This window comes from Saccostrea cucullata, unplaced genomic scaffold (genome assembly GCF_032062105.1).
Source record: "Saccostrea cucullata isolate Sc308-1 unplaced genomic scaffold, CSIRO_AGI_Scuc_v1 ctg9209, whole genome shotgun sequence".
NCBI classification, from domain to species: Eukaryota; Metazoa; Mollusca; class Bivalvia; order Ostreida; family Ostreidae; genus Saccostrea; species Saccostrea cuccullata.
Genome location: NW_026929782.1, coordinates 1 through 18,319, shown reverse-complemented (window position 1 = coordinate 18,319; position 18,319 = coordinate 1). Strand labels below are relative to the sequence as shown.

Here is an 18,319-nt window from a genome sequence, read left to right as displayed (position 1 = left end):
AGACCTCTAATAATTGATTCTCTGAATTTAACAAAATGAAGTTTATTGCGACACATTTAAAAGGTGAAGAAAAAAACATCAAAATTAAGCAGTATTTACAATATAAAAGCACCAGATTATTCAAATTTAATCAGCAATATAGCTCAAAGAGTTTGTAGCAGGGCATAATTTTTTTTACTATGACTGAAAAAAGATATAAAAATGCATCTGTATAAAAGCACTGCCTGAAGCACTACAACCAATTCCACTACATCTGTGGCATCCATTACAATCTATACGACATCCATTTTCTCCTTCAGCTACATAAATCCATTCTTTCTCCCCTTAAGGATTGTTCCTCATGTCCTTAAATCCTACTGAATCAAATAAAAAATATGTAGAGTTTAAATTAGGCAATGTTTCCTTCAAAACACCACTTTTACAAATTGTCACTTTATAATACATTAAAAAATAATTGTGTTTCACTATATTGAGATTAAATGGGAAAAACTAATATAAATAATTTTTAGTGGTTATTCTTTCCTTTAGAGTAAAAATAAATATACATATAAAAATAGCTTATTTTCTTCATATTATAATTACCGATTACCGTGTAATCCCTATTAACCGCCCCTGCCCCTATAAGCGCCCCCTTGGGTCTTTTTCAATTGTCAGGAAATAAGGGCCCCCTGTACAGTGATTAAAATTATCTAGAAAGACTAGAATCGTATCAAATGTCTGCAAAAATTTGAACGAATTGAAAATGAAACTTGTTTATTATCCAATTTCTTGGTGGAAAATGATTCATTTAGCATAATTTGGGTGGATTATCTTCATTTAAAGTAAACTTAGACATTATTTTGGAGATTCTTTGAATTTATTTTTTTTTTAAATATTTTTTGAAGTTAAGATATGATATTAAATATTACAAAGAGAAGACCAAAATAACCGCCCCCTTTTTTTAATTTTCTAAGCGCCCGGGGCGGTTAATAGGGATTATACGGTACTTACAATTTTTTGGCACTCTGGAGGGTGTTTTGAGGGCATGTTCCTGATCTTTCTGATGAGATGGTTGGCTGCTGCTGAGTCTGCTATACGGCGTACTAACTCGTCCATCATTCCTCGACCGTGGAGTAAGACTACCTGTCTGTGACACCATTGGTCCCTGAGAACGAGGGGTCATGTTTCTGCCCTGCTGGACAGGCTGGGAAGCAGACAGCTGATGTTTGGGTGACCTCACTTTATCAGCTAGTCTCTTTAATGTATTAAGCACTGCATGGTCACCCTGACCCCTGCCACTGTTTGTAAGCACTGCATGGTAACCTTGACCTCTGCCACTGATGGTTTGTGTCGATGGGTGGCGAGCTCTACTGGAGGTTTGACCAACATTGGGTGGAAGTATGGAAGACATCACTAGGTAAGATGAGCTAGTTGGGAAGGAATTGTGCTGAACAACATTTGGTGGGTGAACTACATTTGGTGGGTGTGTGGAGGACACATTGTTACGATCTGCACCTGCTGGAGTGGACGGTTTATTTGTTTGAACATTAGCAGAGGTGATGGTTTGGGACACATGTTGATGATTTGTGGAAATTTTGCCAGTTGATCCTGGATTCCTTGATCTTGGAGCTTTAATAATTAAAAAAACATGGGATCACTTATTATAAATCTCGTAAAGAATAGGGCAAACACATGTCTTAATTCATATTTTTCTTTCCAAAGATAATTGAAATAAGAATGTTTTTCCTTTTTTTTGATTTTGGTGTGTTTTAGAAGAACTAAATTAAAAGTAATTTCACAAGTTTTTTGTGATAACTTACAGGCTCAAAATTTATACCTGAACACCATTTTTGAACAAACTGACAAAATATAATTTGTGCTTACTTAAATCATTTGACATCTGACATAAGACTGTTACCTTGGCAGATCTCACACTGCTGCTTGGGAGATGTGACGACATTCAAACAGCGACGACACCGCTTACAGAATTCACAGATGTGAACGTTCTCTCCCATCCGATGACAAAACCGACAACACCTGAACTGGACACCTTGGGGGGAGCGTCGGGGGACACGACACTTATCACATTCACCAGGGTTAGTCCCGGGGTGTCCACAAAAACAACAAACCTGTATTCCAGACGAGGGTTCAGATTTTATAGAGGAGAATCGGACAGGTGTGGCATTCTGGGTAGAGACTGAAAAGAAAAACGGTATAATCAGTAATTTGGTGCTTTTGGACATGTTTAGCCTTTATTTAAACACCCAGAGACAGAGATTTAGGACTACCGTGTGTTGTGTGAATTCTACTGTGAAATTTGTTTACCAAGTCACTGCACATGCATTCTCTCTAATTTATTTTTCATTTTACTTGACAATTACACCTTCTTATACTTACTTAATACATGTACATTAATATTTCTCCAAAGTTTTTAAACTTTCTATGGAAAATTATTTTTTCAAGAGTAACAAGAAATATAATTTTTCATCCAGAACTGGACAATGCAAGCAACTTTAATGAAAAATGAACCTTGTGTTGCCTTTAAAGATAAGGGGTTCAGACCTTCTGTTAGTGATTACTAAACACGAATCTACCTTCTCTACACTGAGTAATGTCATTACCTGTCATTTCTTTCTTGATTTTGGGCACACTTAGTGATGGTTCCACTTTGATGGAGGTGAGAAGTTCTGAATCGGATGATCCGGCTTGAAGTTCCTCAAGAACAAAACTCGATGGCAATTCTAACGAGTTACCAGCTGTTCTCTGTATATCCTAGGGATATACAGAACCAAATTAATCTTTCAAAGAATGTTATGGAAGCTTTGCTTTTTGTCAAATAAATCAAAGGAATCTTTGAATAACAAGATGAATAAATAAATATGTTGATGAGATATACGCTAGAAATGTTTCATAAAAATGGCTGACACCTGATCAGCAAAATACATCCTTATCATGAATGAAATCTTGACTTCCTCACAATGTTTGACAGATTTGTAATGATCGAGATCTCAAACAGGATATGAAATTTAATACATTAATTTTGGAAGACAAACCTGATTTCCTTGTGCATTAGTGACTTCTGATTGGACAGGAGTCCCATTAGTGGTTGTGACAGGAGGTGGCCCTGTAGTAGTTATAGGTACCCTCACTCCGGCCTCCTCCATTATGGCGCGCACCTGGAGTGAAATCTCCCGAACACCTACAACAACATACAGGAACATGTAACTAGAAATGTGTGTGTTTTGGTTGAAAGAGAACACTTTATCATTTCTTGCGATGGAAGGTATCAGCTGTGCTGGAATATTTTGATGTTATTTATTTCCTTACATGGTACGAGTACGTCTCTCAGTTCCAGGCAGGTCCCAGGGGCCTCCCAAAGGGGCTCAAAAGCCACCTGTAGAGTCGAGCAAAGACTACGACACACTCCCCGTACTATCTCCGTTACCTGAACCTGAATAAGAGGTTTTCATCTTAAGTTAATTTACTTCATAAATACACAAGTATCCTGCTTATTGCCATGGCAAATATTCATGTACAATTTATAACTGTACTTGTATTTTACTAATTTAAAGCCTCTTATTAAAATGATTTATTTTACCTGTTTTAAAAGGCAGTTGGTTTTAAAACCAGATGTTATTTGAATCTATACATTACATGCACTTCACCATTCTTCTTATATAATCAAAACACAATGGAAACATTCAATCCAAATTTAACACAGTCAGTATTTGTACGGGGTGAATCTTATCAAAGCTATGTCAGGAATCCACCTACCTTGATTTGCTCCAACTCCTGCAGTAGGTTGCGCGAGGCATCATCAAACATATAGTACCTCCCTATGTCGATTCCAGCGGCCATGCCGTCCTTCATTCTCTGGTAGGTTCCCGGTCCACTCTCTGCAGCACAAGCCTCGTAGGTTGGAGCCATGTTCTCCTGGAACAGCAATTTATTTAAATTTATACATGTATTAATGTAAAATTCTTTACCATGAATATACATGTATAACAAAGGATATAGATATAGATTCATCTAATATTTATATATAAATAATGTTCATAGCCATCTAGAAAGATCAGTTTTCTGTTCATTCTTTCCTATTTTTTCCTGTTGGAGTCTATTCAGTCATATCTGAGTATTTTTCAGACCCTTAAATTACTCCAGTAACCTTGAGAGTATTTTCCATAACACTCTTCATAAAACAGCTTACCTGAATTACAGGTGTCAGAACACGATTGGCATCCCTCTGTCTCTCTGTCACAAAGTCTTTAAGAGCAGCCACCATCTCTGTCAACTACAAGAATTATTTCAACTATAAACTTATTTAAAGTAATTCACAAACACATTTATTTCTCCTTATTTTAAAATGTTGGAAATGTGAAAAGTTAAAGGACTCCCATCTTCTCCCTCATTTTTGTTGACTGACCTGATGCTTTGCATTGTCTAAGATGTAGGCCTGTACCCTCTGTGTACTGCTGGGTTGTACACCGTGTTTATGAAGCTCCTGGGTCAGGATCTGGATAAACTCTGTCAGTGTTGTCAGTACTGTGGTCTTAAACTTCTCAAAGTAACCCCAAAGTATTCCACTGAAAGCAATCAAAGCCAAACACTGTCACAAGCAAATAACAAGAGGCCCATAGGCCACATCGCTAACTGGAGTCAACATATAGCCCTGTTTTTCTTCAGCAGATTTTTTTCTTTTATATGTTGATCTACAAATGTACTTTGATCCCCCAATGTTCCACCAAACCTATCCCCTAGGGGTCATGATTTGAGCAAATTTAAACCTACACTAAATCAAAATACTTCCATATCCATATGACTGACTAATCATGGCTTTGCTGCTCTGAAGAAGAATATTTTTCCTTATATATTCCTATGGAAAACTTTGATATACCATTGTACCCCACCCTACCACCTGGGGTCATGATTTGAACAAACTTAAATTTTAACTATCTAAGGATGCTTTCACATCAATATGACTAATCATGGCTTTGCTGTTCTTAATGAGATTTTTTCACATTTTTCTTAAGAATTTTTCACTCATACAGAGACCCCTCCACTGGCAACATGAGGCCCAAGGGCCTTGAATCGCTCTTCTGATAAATTGTACAACCTATCACTTCTATTTGAAGACTCTAATCCTTATCCTAAGACCCAAATTGCATCAGCTGACAAAGTTTGATGATTCTTAGCCAATTAGGACTGAAGAAATTTTAATTAAGCTATAAAAAAACCCATAAGTAGGTCATAGTGACCTACTTTAAGATTGACGTTTTCTAAGGACTCAAGATGCATTAAAAGACAAAGATTGAAGATTCTAAGCCAATAAGTATTCGAGATATTCAAGAGTAGGTCACCTTGATCTACTTTTTGGTCTACATTCTTGAAAAACACTAAATGCATCAACTGAAAAAGTTTGATTATTCTAAGCCAATAAGTACTCGATATATTTAAATTAGGGATGTCAACGAGTACCCGGTTAACCGGGTACTCGATCGAACGTCCGAGTATCGAATACTAAAATCGGTACTCGGTTACTTGGATGTATATTTTAAAATATTTCTAAGCTTATTTATTTATGCATTAAAATATCGGTTTTAAACGAAAAATGTTCATTGCACTTGTACATACAGTAATTAGGGTTTCCTGAGCCTCCAAATGACTGTTGTCGCCTGTGGCAGTGTTTATACAGTAATTACCGTGACCAAGCACCTGCTACCTACCTGGCTTTTCTCACCTTCGGCTGTCTTCTACCCTTATGTTTAGTTTGCTCTAATTATTTGTTTTCATTGAACATCGTTTAAGGTCTATTATGTTTAAATAAATTAGATAATTTTGTCAATTCTCCAGAAGCCGTAGATTCTCCGGGAAAGAGACAGACGATATTGCACGTGCGATTGTTGATATGGATGCGTTTGATTACTTGCCAATTAATGCAAATGGTTGAATCCAAAGGTTTTAAAAATCTTATGTCCATCGTTGCACCAAACTACAACATACCGTCTCGTAATTTTAATGAAATCAATGATCAAAAAGTGTACGAAGATCGTAAATCCGCTAGAACTTGATCAAGTTGATACTGTACATGTAGCTCTGACGACTTATCACTTATACGTCAAACGCACTGATAGAGTTACATTACAATTAGGGTACAGATTATTTTTTTTTAAAACAAAACCACTGTGAGCCATTTATGATTTTATTTCTCGTATTTATCTGATAAATAAATTGGACTTAAAAAAATGTTAGATTGAATTTCGTCGGGCACAAAGTTGTCATAATTGTTACAACACATTAACAGGTAAGCCTCCCATCAGACCATGTGGTTTTTTTTCCAATGTTTTACAGTTATCAATTAACTTGTTCATATTTATTTAGACTTTTACCGAGTACCCGGGTACTCGATCGGAAAATCGTCCGAGTAACCGAGTATTAAAAATTGACCGATTTGACATCCCTAATTTAAATATAGCCATAAAATGTCAAAAGTAGGTCACTGTGATCTAATTTTTATTAGACAATTTTCGAAACCTAAGATACATCATCTGACATACGAGGGTTGTCTGTAAAGTTCGTGGACAACATTGCTAATTACTGACAAACATTGATAAAATATATGAAACTATTATCTTCATTAAATTCATGTTTCACTTTATTAACATGCAAGTTTTCAACAAAATCTAAGCATAAATATTTATATTTTTATCAGATTAAAAAAGACACACACTCATACCCGGAGCACTAAACTGAAAATTCTTGACGTTACCTGACATCAAATGCATTAAATGAGTACATGTAACTTTTCTCAATGTAGTCACCGTTTCATTCAATACATTTCTTATGTCGCTTTAACCAGTCATAAATATGTGCACAAAATCTTCAGGTTTCATATTAAAATAATATTCAACAATGCCTGTCTCATATCCTTCAATCCTCTAACCTCTCTCCGTGTAAAAACGATTTTATTAATGGAAAAAAGGTAAATTCACGTTGCAAAGTTAATTTTCTACAGCACTGCGATCTCGGAATGGTGGTTCTCCTTCACGCATGTCATCCTGCAAACTGTTCCTTCTGTCCGAAAATATTATATATCACTTAAATGCTAATGTACAGCTTCTTTTACTAAGTTTTTCCCGGTTGTTTACAAAATGTATTGGTCTCTGTATGTATTTATCCGATGTCTACGCAGAATTTTTACTGCTCACTGCTCCACCTATTCCGAAAACCTCCCTTTTTTGAACAATTCCGATCCGTCTTAACATGTTCTAACTTTGATTGCTCAGCCATTTTACAACTTTGAATGTTCAAATTTTGCAGGTTTGAAGTGATAACTTTTGTCAACTTCATAATGTAAAAGTCATCCAAATTTCTGCATTATTCTATAAAATACAAATGAAATTTATAAAGTGATAAATAATTTTTTAATCAAAATTTTGCGGTGCTCCGGGTGTCCATACCAAGTCTTATTATGAAGTCATAATTTTAATTAAACATTTGAAATTGAATCATATTTTACATTTCTCAGTTCACATTTAGTAAAAGATTAAAAATATGCTAATAATAGATATCAATGACGCAATTTTTATTCAATTCTGAGCCTGTCCACGAACTTTACGGACAACCCTCGTAGTTGGATGATCCTCAGCCAATTAGTACCTGAGATATTCAAAAGTAGGTCTCTGTGACCTACTTTGTAGTCGACATTCTCCGAAAGCCAAAGATGCCCCAACTGACAAAGTTTAACAACTCTAGGTCAACCAGTACTGGAGATATGAAAATATAGCCATAAAATGTCAAAAGTAGTTCAAGGTGAAGTAATTTTTGGTTTGCGTTTCTTGAAAACCCAAGATGCATCAACTGAAAAAGTTTGATGATTCTAAGCCAATAAGTACCTGATATACTTAAATAAGGCCATAAAATATCAAAAGTAGGTCACCGTGACCTACTAGCTGGTCGACATTCTCCGAAATACAAGATGCACCAACTGACAAAGTTTGATGATTCTAAGCCAATAAGTACCGGAGGTACTTAAAATAAAGCCATGAAATGTCAAAAGCAGGTCACCATGACCTACTTTTTGGTCGTCACTCTCCCAAAACCCAAGATGCATCAACTCACAAAGTTTGATGATTCTAAGCCAATAAATACCTGACATACTTAAATATAGCCATAAAATGTCGAGAGTAGGTCATCGTGACCTACATTTTCGTGGACATTTTTCAAAGTCCCAAGATGCATCTGCTGACCAAGTTTGATGATCATAGGTCTGAAGGTAATCAAAATATGCCTTTTCAACAATTTGAAAACAAATGCCTGCAAAATTCAAAAAGTAGGTCACAGTTACCTACTTTTTCATAAAAATGTTTTAAGGTCCCAAGATGCAGCAACTTACAAGATTTGATGATTCTTACCCTCTCAGTGTCTGAAATAATGGGATTAAATATTTCAAAAAGGATAAGTCATAAAGTCATAACGTTCAAAAAGTAGGTCACGGTCACCTACTTTTAAGTTGACGTTGTTCAAGGACCCAAGAAGCATTAATTGACAAAGTTTGATGATCATAGGCCTTAAAGTGTCCAAAATATGCCTTTAAATCAATTTGAAAACAAATGCCCACAAAATTAAAAAAAAGAAGGTCACTGTGGCCTACTTTTGAGTTAACATGATGTGAAGTCCTATGATGCATCAACTTACAAGATTTGATGATCCTAGTCCTTATAGTAAGCAAAATATAAATGTTTTTATTAATTGTAAATTTAGGTCAACTTTGAAGTGACCTTAAGACCACACCCTTTGCCCCAGGGTAATTCCCCGTGCAAATTCTAATCTTCAACATATCCTGATCCTTGTATGTAAGTTTGGTGAAAAAATCTGCCTGGTGGTTATGGAGATGATTTTTTAGCAACCAGTACTTTTGTTTTTGTTTTCCTGATTATCTCCCCTTGTTTAAGGGTCCCAACCCTTATTTAAGTATAAATGGTAGCCCTTTGGCCAAGGATACCCTGTGACAAATTTGACAATGATTGGCCAAGGGGTTCTTGAGTTATGGCCCATATTCTAAAAAGTTAACGCACACCACACAAATGGCCATAGCATTAGCTCTTTGAGCCTTTGGCTCAGAAGAGCTAAAAATGTTACCTATTCTCAGCACTCAGGGCCATTGAGCAGGGAGGGAACTTAATCATTCTAACAGCCAGTCACATATACTGTATACTTAACCCCTTCACTTCCGTACCGGTCAAATTGACCGATGGCGCGTTAAAACACGACTTCGCGAAAATAAGATCTCCGTATCTATTTTGTGGTAGCATGAAGGTATATAAGCTATATATCATCTTTTTTGGAAATTTTCTCTACTTTTAAAATATCTAAAAAGATTATATTTTGATTGCCGGTATTTAATCGATTTTACGTTGTAAAGACAAACGAGACTTTTTGAAAATGGCGTAATTTTTAAAAGCGATTGCCGATTTTCCAGACGATTAACAATTTTTTTCCTGTTTAACTTTAGAAGAAAGCATGGTATATTCTTTAAGAATATTTTCTCTACTTTTAAAATATGTAAAAATTATTGTTATTACTTTAAGGTATATTTTAAAAACAAGAATTTTCTTGCACTTATGTGTTTTTTATCGATTTTATTCGTAATATTTTAACAACCTCAGTTTTACATTTATTTCTGTGTTGAAATAGGGAAAACAAAATAAAGCTGGTAAAAGTAGAGAAAATTTCCTTTCCAACAAGCCCTTATAGGCCTTCTTACGCTCAGTATTTTCTTAATTACGATAATTTGAATTTGTGACCTTTGCATAGTTTTTATGGAAAAATCGGTCAATATTTACATGTAACGTCAAGGTCGATATTGTTGCGTCTTACTCGAAACAACAAATTCTTTTATAAGACTTTTTTGACCATTCAAATATATTTTTTACTGAAATAAATGCATAATACAAAAAAAAAAAATAGATTTCAAAAAACAAATATATACTTTCGTTCTGCCTTTTGTGAAGTGAATGTTGATTTATTCATCTACATGTAACATGTGTAATGATGTATATTTCATGAAGTGATATACAATATTGATAAAAATTGTAGATTTCCAAAACGTCGATCTTTACCAAAAAAAAAAAAAAAAATCAATCAGATTTTTAATATTGTTGTATCTTGTTATACTGTATACTTATTAATTTGCAATTTAATTAGATCTATATTTTACAATACAAAAACTCGCATTTATAAATAAATACGACTCATCACTGTATGAGTTGATACGAATATTGAAATAAACATGTGTTCCTTTCCGTTTTGCCCAGCCTTGGTGTAAACATGATGGTGATCCGAAATCTGAACGTCAATTTTCATGATTATTTCACGACGAAGATCATCACATCAATGAATCAAATAATACGGACATGCCTTTGGTATTAGCAGGTGAGAATACGTGTATATTGACTGAAAAGTTTAAGTTTAAAACGCAATAGTTCACGTTCAAAAGAAAACTAAATGTACACATGTACTAGATCTCTATGTTTCAGTGTGCGTGTTTCGTATCATTCAGCCAATTTTGCATTGCTTTTGAACTTTGATGCTTTTGACAATCACTCGTAAGTTCAAAGTAAAATCAAAGTTGTCATAATAATGGATAGTTGTTTTAAGTATCTATGTACCAGTGTGTACAGGTGTACATGTACCACTTTCACATTGAAATTTTAGGGTGCTTTCAGGATATGCAACAATACTTTCATCTGTGAATACCCACTTTCTAAGCCCACCATGAACTACGAGCGGAAGGTCAATTAATATGTAAGGACACCAATGAACAGGTAAATTTTTATTTTGGTATTGAAAATTTCTGTATTTCTAAAATTAAAAAAAAATAAAATCTTATTTCATTTGTGTCATTTTCATGATCGCATTCATACAAGTTTATAAACATTTGATTTATATTTTGAAAATTAAGTGTTTGAAACACATAATACGTATGATGCTTGATTATTCATACAGACACATTATTTAAACATGTAATATCTATCTGAATGAATGCCGAGATATGGAACAAACTGTTTTTATAGACTGCTGTTGTATTTCCAATCTGCATAAAGTGTGTGGTTAGAATTTCCATTTTTTCAAATTTTCAGACACTTTCCAATTATCCTACATCATATACATGGGTGGTCAAACTCACTGGATGGTTTATCAACACTTCCATGATCTTGCGCCAGGAATTTTGCCCTGAAGTAACATTGCAGTCTATTGTCTCATTTCTTTTTACAACCCTGGCAGCCATGCAGGTATGAAATCTATGAAAGCCATGAAGGGGCATAGAATTTTTGAAATTTATAAAAGTAAACCGAGTTCTTGATTTATACAATCTGTTCTCTCGGATTAACAATATGTTATAACAAATTGCCAATTCATTCTCACAGATTACCAATTCGTTCCCTCAAATTACACAGTCCGTTATCTCAGATTGTATAATTCATTCTTTTAGTTTAAATGATTCATTCCCTCGGAATGTAAACCCTTCTCATGATTTCGTTTAAATTATTTATCTGTACATGTCGGATATGGTAATACATGTTTAAAAAATAGAATATTGTAGTATTTTACATCCTAATTTTTATTATTTACATATTACGGTCCAAAATGAGAAAAATACATGAACATTTTCAAATCCATGTGCTAGTACTGATATTTGTACAACAAAAAATCTTAGAAGTTTTTGTGTTACTTGTATATTAGAATAATTGAAAGTCCTAGATAGTAAAAGTGAATATGGGTCCTGTGTAATCATAATATTTCTAAAATAAATATACGTTGAATTAGTTATGAAAGAGGTTGGAATTAACCGGTTGCTGAAACAAAATAAATAGAACGCACTTATTGATTAAAATGGTTGGATGTTTCTGTACATATATGTAATGAAATTAAAGAGCACAGATTTCCAAAATCATAAGACTGACGTAACAAATCAGGATGTTGAATTATCAATCTGTGAAAACAAATTACCAGTATGTAATTCGAGATCTCAAATTATGAATCAAGGGGGCAAATTAGTAATCCTTAAGATCGGATTGTGTAATTCGAGATCTCATATTATAAATTGAGGGAAAAATTTAGTAATCCTTGGGATTAGATTGTCTAATTCGATTTGATATCTTTAATTACTTTTTTGAAAAATTTACGTGTCCCTTCCCGGCTTTCGTAGCGATCTAATACCATGATATTTTTTTACATGTTGCGATAGCGTAAACAGAGGTCTGGCTTTAGTCAGATTGCCATATATGCTATTTGTTTTAGTTCAGTAATTTTACCATGATGGTTTACTACAAGTTGTTAAATTATCAGTCCTGATACATTGACTTAACAATATCATTTAACTACTTGGATCACATAATGAATACAATTTTAATTTTAAAAGGAAAATCAAATAAATGTAGTAATTTTAGCATTATAATCTTATTTATAAAGATAAATTTATATATACAATGACATGTATCTGTTTCAAAATACTTAAATCTTTTACAGGATAGAAGCTGATCACTTGTACTTGACAGCAAATAATAATGTCTTGGACAAGTCAAAGAATTTCCTCCCGTCTTACAGAGAAATGACAGTTGATAAAAGAATGGTGGACACAAAGTAAAAGTGCTCTTCAACATTTTGTTGAAGATTTCAGTCTGATTTTGAATTCATCTTGCAATATTTCTGTATTTGTATATTTGGATATAAGCGTCAAATTTTCAACTTATTGACTAAACAGTTTTGCATTAAATATTGCCAATGCTATTTTTATTATTTCCCTCCAAGATAACATATCAAGTCTTTAATGTACCCCTTAAGCTCTGTTATACCAGTAAAATCTTGTAATGAAATCATTTAGTTTTTTTTTCTTGTTAAATTAAATCCATGAAAATAAAGATTATTTTTAATGTCATCAAGAGAATGGATTTCTTGTTTAACAAAAAGATAGTATTCATGTTTTGCTAGGGCTTTGTAAGAAGCAGACTAGAATTCTTTGCTTGCAAACTTTGTCATTCGCCATTTTTATTACGTCAACTATTAGATGATCTATCCATGTTTGAAGCATTTCAAAATTGATAGTTACTTACAGTTTAAAGCAGAATTCTGTACTAATATGACCTTGACCCTCTGAAGAACAAGAGTGTCAAGGTCAATTTTTAATACAAAAATGTTCTTTCATCTTTATGGCCCATATCTTACAAGCAATATCATGAAATATACAAAAAGTGTCTAGAATTTGTCCAGAATGTGAAATAACAAACATGTATATAGACAAAAACTTTAAAATGATGTTGCTTAGCAACCACTTAAAGGTCATTAAACAGAAATTTGAACTAAAATGATGCATGGATATTGCAGTTCTGATCCCTTTTTGAGAGTATATTCAGAATTTTCCATTTCAGCATCCATTGTGTAAAATTATGGCAAGAATATTGAAAAGTGTTGAAAAAAATTGATGAAACTTTTGCACTTATTTGACCTTTGACCTCCTAAAAATAGTTCTAATGAGGTCAAACTTTAAGACAATTTATCTGTTGTATGTCCCTTATAATTTTATGACCTCGCATCTAACTTTTTTTATGTGCTGGGATTCATAAATGTGTCTAGGATGAGTAAAAAATGAAAATTTCTGCCCGAAAATTAAAGAATTCTGCGTTGCTTAGCAACCCCTTTTAAGTAGTTATATGCTGAATTGAAAAAAAAGTTTATGTGTTTCATGTAGTACAGTATGATGCTCTTTTGTGGGTATATCCCAAATTTCCTATTTCAACATACATCATACTTAATATTTAGCTTAAAGATGAAAAAGTATCAAAAAGTTCCATAAAATGTTGCACTTAATTGACCTTTGACCTCAATTTTTACTAATGAGGTCAGTGGTTGAGTATCTAAACAGTCATAAAAAATCATCTGTAAGAAATTTCCTACAAAATGGTATGCAATATGCCTAGCTTTCCCCTTGGATAAAAAATCTAGAAATAATTAAATAATGTCATGTCAAAAGGCCTCCAAAATCACGTAAAATGCGCCGGAAGAGAAAGGGTTAATATAATGTTCAGCTTTTACTTAATTACATTTACAAGTAATCTGAAGGGCTCCATTGTTTTTAAGGTTACCTGAAGACTTTATCCCACACAATGGATATCCTTGTATACATAGGAGCCGTAAGATCCTCGTTAAAATTGACCGGTCCGTAGGTGGGGGACTGGAACACCCCGTGTCTCTGTACCGTGGCTCGGTACACACACCAATGTAACCCCCCGGCCTGCTTGTTCTCCTTGTTCATCTGATAGGGATAAAAAAAAGTTTTTCTAACGAGAACAAAATGCATGCAAAGCAGTTATGATTTGGCACCGATGGGATTACTCTTATTTCCAGGGGTGATATCCCATTTTACAATGAAATCAATAGGATAAATTCAATCAAAACGTCCATGGGCCACATCTCTCACTTGAATATTTTGGCTAAAAATGTCAAGTTGAAACAAGTTCAATATTGAAAAATTTAAATATTCAAAAGTGGTCTGGGGGAGGGTTGTAAGAACTGCTGTCTACCTCCAAGTCAATTTTCAGAAGTTAACATATTTGAATGATATTTTTATAGATATTTGATGTATAGATTTTCATCAAAAATTATTTCTTTGGGAAAAGAATGAGAGATAATTCCATAATTTTTGTAAAACTTGTTTTTTTTTTTTTACAATAGAAATCAACAGAAAATATTTTAAAAAATCAATTAGCTATAAGCATCAATTCATCATAAACATATAAGCTTTAAGCTTGTTTTACTGTTCTTAAAAAATAAACCCATATTAAATGTTAAACTAATGATTACCGGTGATCCCCATTTCGCTGCTTGTTCATTGGCTTTCATGGAGGCTAGGGTGATGCCCTCCCCTAACTTAGGTCGGATCTGATTGGAGAATGCCTTCTCCATCTCCAGCTGTAGGTCTCGTATCAACCAATCAAACTTCTGTGACAAATGTTGTGTCCTCTGCTCAATGGCACTTTGTGATTTCTTTCTTTCTCCCTTTGTCTATAATTTAAAAGGCAAAACTATAAAACTTTAATAGCTATATGTTTGAATACTGTAGGGAAAAATTTAGAAATAGAAATAACTTTATTAGAACAACACATTCTTAAATTTAACTCTTGTAATTTTAATATTTACATTCCCTGTGTTTTTCTACTTAACAAACACTAGCAGGCTTCGTGAAATATGCCTAAGTGACAAGTCTGTATGATTTACAGACCAATAACTCACACAAACTAGAAAACTGACCAGTCAGCAAGGGCCCCGCCATGGGGTAGAATTAATAGGGTGCAGCTTACGGAATGATTAAAAAATGTACGAAGAATAAGCAACAGCAACTGTATTCTTAAAATTTCAAGATAATTCCTGAATATTCAAAAACCTGAAAATAATATCCTTGTACGAGGGTTGATCCAAAAGTAATGTCACTGTGTCCATATCTTTAATATTTGGCGTCATATTATCAAATATAATGCACCAAAAGATGCATAAACATAAATCTAATCAAAATTAAAAATTTCATTTAATAATGTTCAATTGAATTCATTTTATAGATATTTAAACATTAAACATTGGGGGTGTCGCCGCGTCACAACTAAATGTCACGTTTTAAAGTAAATATTGTTAGAACGAAAAAAGACAAACACATTTAAAAAAGTATCTAAAAAATCGTCTAACCGTCCAATATTTTAAAAGACAAAATTTACAACATTTTCTAATCTTTAGTTAAAAATTAAATGGCAGCATTGTTTTTTGTTCATCATAAACAGTATTGTTTATATCTGATGTATTGCAGAAAGGAAATGTCGAAATGGAATGAAACACCAAAATGAGTTGTAATGTATTTTTCCTTCAAAATTGGGAAATCACAAGTAGAAACAGTTATGATGGTAAATCAAACTTGCAGAGGAAAGAATGTTAACGAGAGACTTGTTCATAGATGGTTTCAGAGATTTAGAGGGGGTAATAGGTAAATAAATGATCATTTGGGGACAGAAATACTGAAAGATAGGAGGTCGGGTGGAAACGTTCAATGATGTTGACGTTGTCGTAAAAGAGATTAGTGGCAGTTTGAGTGATATGAGACACTTTTAAGTTTGTCTTATGGTATTGTTCAAAGAATTTAGATGAAGGATTAAATTATAAATAAAGTGTACAATTGGTGCCAATTGTTCTTAAAGAAAATAAAATATGTGAATGTTTTGTGAATATAATTTTTTTAATAAAAAGATGAGAAGGCGTTTTTAAAAGTGTGTGACGGCGCATATCCGTTTTATGACGTTATTAAGGTGCGGCGACTACCATAATCGCATTTTGTATTTTATTCGATATTTTAAAAAGTATAAATCATTTTAATTTGAATTTTTCAGGACTGATTTAAAATAAATATAGCTTCCATCATGTAAAATTTTGTTAATTTACGTCAACTAGGAGAAATTTTATCGAAGTTGTGACATTACTTTTGGATCAACCCTCGTATTTACATTAGGCAGTAAAGAACAACTTAACACTGAATGTATATTTAAACAATTATGAAGCTTGTGTTATATAAAATGCCAGCCTTCAATGAATGCAAATATCATGAAGGCTTGACCTTAACTTCAAACAAACAGCAGTTGCAGACAAAGGTTTTCATTAATCTTAAAGTGACAGATAAAGAAAAGCCTACTAAATTTTCTGAAGCAGGCTAGATAATTAATCCCAAGGGATTAATTGTACCTCTCTCATCATTTTCTTCTAAAGTTACATTAACAGACCTGTTTACCCATAACGCTGTCTCTCAGTATTTTTTATTAAATTTGTCCGTGAGATTTTGCATTTGCCAGTAAGATTTCACTTTCCATCAATTTTACATATATTAAGAGAGAAAAACTGCTTTTGTGATTACAAAAGCATGGTGTAACAACAAGGTCTTTGCCATTTCATAATACCACAGCGTTTTGGCAAACTGACATTGCTCATGTGTTTGAAATCTTCCTCTTATTTAGCGATAAAAAGGTTGATACTAAGACAGATCATAACGAAAGCTAACTGTTAAATTCAAAACTAACGTATTTCCGATTTCCGTATTTTCATAATGGCAAAACGTGAGACGTATTTTAGACTGAAAATCCGTACAAAATACGGCGAAATCGTAAGAGTAAACAGGTCTGCATTAAGAACTTTTTCAGTATTAATGATAGAATGGGGTTTTTATACAACTATCCTAAAAATTAATAACATTATTGAATTAACATAAAGTGAAAAAGTAAATCAGAAATCTTCTTTAATCTATTTTTTGTTATTAGAATTCAATGAAATCATAACTATTAAACAAAAATAAATTATAAAAATTTATATTTAAATCCACATTTCAGAGTGTTCATAGCATTCCAAATTGATTTAACTTCAAAACAAACTTCATTTGCAGACAGAGGTGGTAATTCATCTCAATTTGACAGATAAAGATAATGCTTTGGATTTTCTTCAGGAGGAAAGCTAATGAATCCCAAGGGACTCATAGCAGCATTCAGTTTACAATGGGAACATCTTCAGCAGTTACCTCTCTTTGCCAATGCCTTTGTATATAAAGTTAAGGAATGTACCCCACCACCCCAGCTCCAAACCAGGGGAAATAGAGAACCAAACTTAGCATCAAAATATGTATTTCTGCCTACTGAACTACCATACCAAATTTTTACTTGTTTTGGCAACCATAAAAAAAAGTTGCCCATTCATTCTTATGCATAGTTAAGGAATCTACCCCACAACCCCAGCTCCAAACCAGAAGACATAGAGAACCAAACTTAGCATCAAAATATGTATTTCTGCCTACTGAACTACCATACCAAATTTGAACTTGATTGGGCAACCATAAAAAAAAGTTATTAGAAAATAACAGAAAATTTGTGGACGGAAGAGTGACAGACGGACAGACAGACAGCTAGACAGACGGACGGACAGTGATTACTATAGGGCACCCACAAATCCTTGCGGGGCCCTAATTAAAAACATTCCTTAATTGAAATTTTGCATTTTCTGTTTGGGATTAATTATAAACAAAGCAATTTAAGCCAGTAATGATGAAATTAAGTTATAAGCAATACACTGTATCCACTCCAGAAACTTAAGATTTATTGGATTAATTTTTATCTTTGACAGATTGTAACCTGGATGGTTCCGTCCTCATTAAGGTAGTTCTGTATGTCAAAAACAAACTGAGCCACCCTCTGTAGAATTCTCTCTACACTGCCGCGGTGTCGGACAGCGGTCATCTGGTGGATGTACGACCTTAAGGCTGGAA

General features: G+C 33.6%; 1 protein-coding gene and 1 long non-coding RNA gene across 3 annotated transcripts; one reads left to right on the top strand and one right to left on the bottom strand.

Annotated features, from left to right (window-relative positions):
• Window positions 1–281: 281 nt before the first annotated feature.
• LOC134282180 (uncharacterized) lies at window positions 282–18,313 on the bottom strand. Of its 2 annotated transcripts, none has more exons than XM_062764617.1 (12): window positions 18,186–18,313; window positions 14,839–15,039; window positions 14,121–14,290; window positions 4,403–4,562; window positions 4,187–4,270; window positions 3,754–3,912; window positions 3,307–3,430; window positions 3,033–3,178; window positions 2,601–2,751; window positions 1,898–2,176; window positions 991–1,608; window positions 282–356 (listed from the first exon to the last, which is right to left on the bottom strand). In XM_062764617.1, the coding sequence occupies exons 1-12, from the start codon at window positions 18,288–18,290 to the stop codon at window positions 325–327; spliced, it is 2,229 nt and encodes a 742-aa protein (XP_062620601.1). In that variant the 5' UTR covers window positions 18,291–18,313; the 3' UTR covers window positions 282–324. The 2 variants fall into 2 exon arrangements, with proteins under 2 accessions (XP_062620601.1, XP_062620602.1); XM_062764618.1 differs by having other exon boundaries at window positions 285–353.
• LOC134282179 (uncharacterized) lies at window positions 10,292–12,827 on the top strand. Its single transcript, XR_009995232.1, has 4 exons — window positions 10,292–10,410; window positions 10,693–10,802; window positions 11,118–11,270; window positions 12,508–12,827. It is a non-coding gene; the product is annotated as an uncharacterized LOC134282179 (long non-coding RNA).
• Window positions 18,314–18,319: the final 6 nt, after the last annotated feature.

Excerpts from the sequence above, each read along its gene's own strand:
- LOC134282180 (XM_062764617.1), bottom strand. The coding sequence starts at position 18,290 with ATGACCGCTGTCCGACACCGCGGCAGTGTAGAGAGAATTCTACAGAGG. Across the intron at positions 14,291-14,838 it reads CAGCGAAATGGGGATCACCG|ATGAACAAGGAGAACAAGCA; the intron begins GTAATCATTAGT and ends TATCCCTATCAG. Across the intron at positions 2,177-2,600 it reads AATCAAGAAAGAAATGACAG|TCTCTACCCAGAATGCCACA; the intron begins GTAATGACATTA and ends TTTTCTTTTCAG.